This window comes from Montipora capricornis, chromosome 11 (genome assembly GCF_036669925.1).
Source record: "Montipora capricornis isolate CH-2021 chromosome 11, ASM3666992v2, whole genome shotgun sequence".
Lineage (NCBI taxonomy): Eukaryota > Metazoa > Cnidaria > Anthozoa > Scleractinia > Acroporidae > Montipora > Montipora capricornis.
In genome coordinates, this window is record NC_090893.1 from 14,410,162 (window position 1) to 14,412,661 (window position 2,500).

The 2,500-nt window shown below is 37.0% G+C and overlaps 2 protein-coding genes across 2 annotated transcripts in view; both read left to right on the top strand.

Moving 5' to 3' along the window:
- The window catches only part of LOC138024329 (G2/M phase-specific E3 ubiquitin-protein ligase-like), an 8,814-nt gene that overhangs the window by 95 nt on the left and 6,219 nt on the right, over positions 1–2,500 (top strand). The window contains exons 1-2 of the mRNA XM_068871491.1: positions 1–163; positions 350–507. The exon at positions 1–163 is cut by the window's left edge and continues 95 nt beyond it. The gene's annotated coding sequence lies outside the window, so the exon portion shown is untranslated. The remainder of the gene's footprint in view (positions 164–349; positions 508–2,500) is intronic.
- Positions 61–2,500, top strand: part of LOC138023106 (translation initiation factor eIF2B subunit gamma-like) — a 5,183-nt gene continuing 2,743 nt past the window's right edge. Inside the window, exons 1-2 of the mRNA XM_068870136.1 lie at positions 61–163; positions 350–507. Coding sequence (XP_068726237.1) covers positions 61–163; positions 350–507 — 261 coding nt within the window. The remainder of the gene's footprint in view (positions 164–349; positions 508–2,500) is intronic.

Consider the following 2,500-nt stretch of genomic DNA (forward strand, 5'->3'; position numbering starts at 1 on the left):
AATTTAGGTGAAATGGTCAAATTTCAGGCAGTTATTATGGCCGCGGGAACTGGCTCCCGAATGTCGCCTTTGACTGAAAGAATTCCCAAAGCATTGTTGCCTGTTGGTAATTTACCTGTGATTTGGTATCCTATCAACTTTCTTGAGAAAGCGGGATTTGAAGGTAAGCAATTTATAGATTTTACCATTGTTTTCCTAAAGAAGGTTTTTCTTGTTTTCTGACGCCTTGTTGGCTAACTATAAAGCTTACTCTACTTACTTGTCTTTTGAATGAGGAATTCCGAAAGCAACTATTCTGAACTCTTTAATTTATCACGTGCAAATTAATTTTTTCGTTTTCATTTTGCAGAAATAATAATCGTAGTTCTGGATTCAGCAGTTACACAGTTTCATCAAATTTTGCCAAATGTTTGTAATCAAAAACTTAAATTAGACTTCGTTACCATTCCTGACGACGAAGACATGGGAACCGCAGGTGCTCTGAGGCACATCAAAGATAAAATCGAGGTGTGTACCTCTTCTGATTTCAAATAAATATAGGCTACTCTGAGATCCATGTGTTAGTGATTTTGTTTGACCAAAGAACAAATGTGGAAAAAAAATACTGCCAATTACAGGGGCTTTAACCCTCAAAGTCTTCAAAATTTGAGAATTGATAGGGATGCGACGACGTCATGACGATTGTGACCTTATTTCTGTTGACGTCACATTGTGTCTTTTACGCAAAAAATACTCGTTGACTCTGTTCGACATATGATATTTAAATTGGGAATCTTGACAATTCTTTTTTCAGTTACAATGTACTATACATTAATTTTGTCTTTACAAGTTGGACACCAAAAGCTAAAAGTTCTAGCTAAAAACTCCCTCGAGAGTGAAGTAAAATCAATCGACATCTTCAATTTGTGCAATTTGACACAAGTACCCTGGTACACAAGACCTCATGCAACCAAGGCAAAAAGTAAAAAACATGCAAAAAAGATGTTATTGGACTAATCACATTAGAGTGTTTTTCAATTGAGTGTCGAAAGTAATTAGCGAGTTGCTTTGGTTTATTATTACTTCACTCAATGATTGGTTCAAAGTTCTCGCGCCAGTTTTTCAACCAATCAGAAGTGAAACCAAAAACCAATCGTCACTTGTGCGTGCACATTTTCCCGCGCTTTGTGTCGGCTACGTGTAATTACTTAGAGTTTTGAGTGGTTTACCGGATTGTCTCCATCCTTTTTGATTGGCCAAAGTAATTACTTTGTTTTTGGTTTTTCTACACGTAATCGAAAATCGCTCTATTGCTTAAATTACAATTCATCAATAGCAGCAAACGGTTTACCAGACTATATGAAACGTTTGAATTTTGTTATTATCGATGTTAAAATAAATCAAACAACAAAAACTATTTGAATTTTATTGTTGTGAAAGTCGATTCTCTGTAAAAAAATTTAAATTTAATTATGACAAAATTTGGTGATTAATCGGGAGATTTCAAACTGTAATCTTGATATACGGTCCAAAATGTGGAGTCCGCCTGGATTATCCAGGGCCCGGTTGTTCAAAAGCTGATTAGCACTAATCGCAGATTAAAAATCAACTAAGGAATTTATTTCTCTACTCCCACATGCTGTTCAAGGCTGATTTCGGTGGAACTTTACATTTGAACAAGTCAATCTTGAAGAACAAAAATAGGAAAAAAAAACTTTCACCAAAAAGGTGAAAACATGAAACAAAAGTTTACAATAACCCTGGATTAAGTTAATCATCTTTCGAGCAACTGGGCCCAGGAGAGTTGACTGTCCTGCAATCACTCAAGTATTTAAATCCATCTGGTGTGGCTGTACATACTTGCTAACTAACTAAAATTAGATAGAAAAAAAATTACCATAAATTTACCAAGTGTCATTCAGATAATACAGTACTAATAAAAAAAAAGGAAAAAGTCTCTGCTTACGAGCCAGAAGGCCCATCAGGCTAGCACTTATCTCCGGTTTCATAAGCATGAAGCGACAAGGAGTATTTCTACTCCCCCCAGGATGGTATGCTAGTCCATTGCAGGGTTACCCCCAGCATTTTGCCGGTACTCATTTATACACCTGGGTGGAGAGAGGCACTGTGAGAGTAAAGTGTCTTGCCCAAGAACACAACACAATGTCCCCAGCCAGGACCCAAACCCGGACCACTCGATCCGGAGTCGAACACTCTAACCATGAGGCCACCGCGCAATGAATGCTCGCAGTAAAATCACGTTACAGTATTAACCCACTGACTCCTCAGGCAACCTTAGACATCACCAGTTGATGAGTAAAAAAAAATCACCGGGGTAAGAGTAAAATCAAAATTGTCTGGCGTTAGACAGAGTAAAATCAGAAAGTCTCACTCCCAGGAGTCAATGTGTTAAAGGATTTCAACATATACACTGATGAGTAATAGTTGTTTGAAAGTCATTATTGTTATATCTGTGATTAGTATGGCTTAAAGTTGAAATCATTTTAGCCTTCATTTCTTT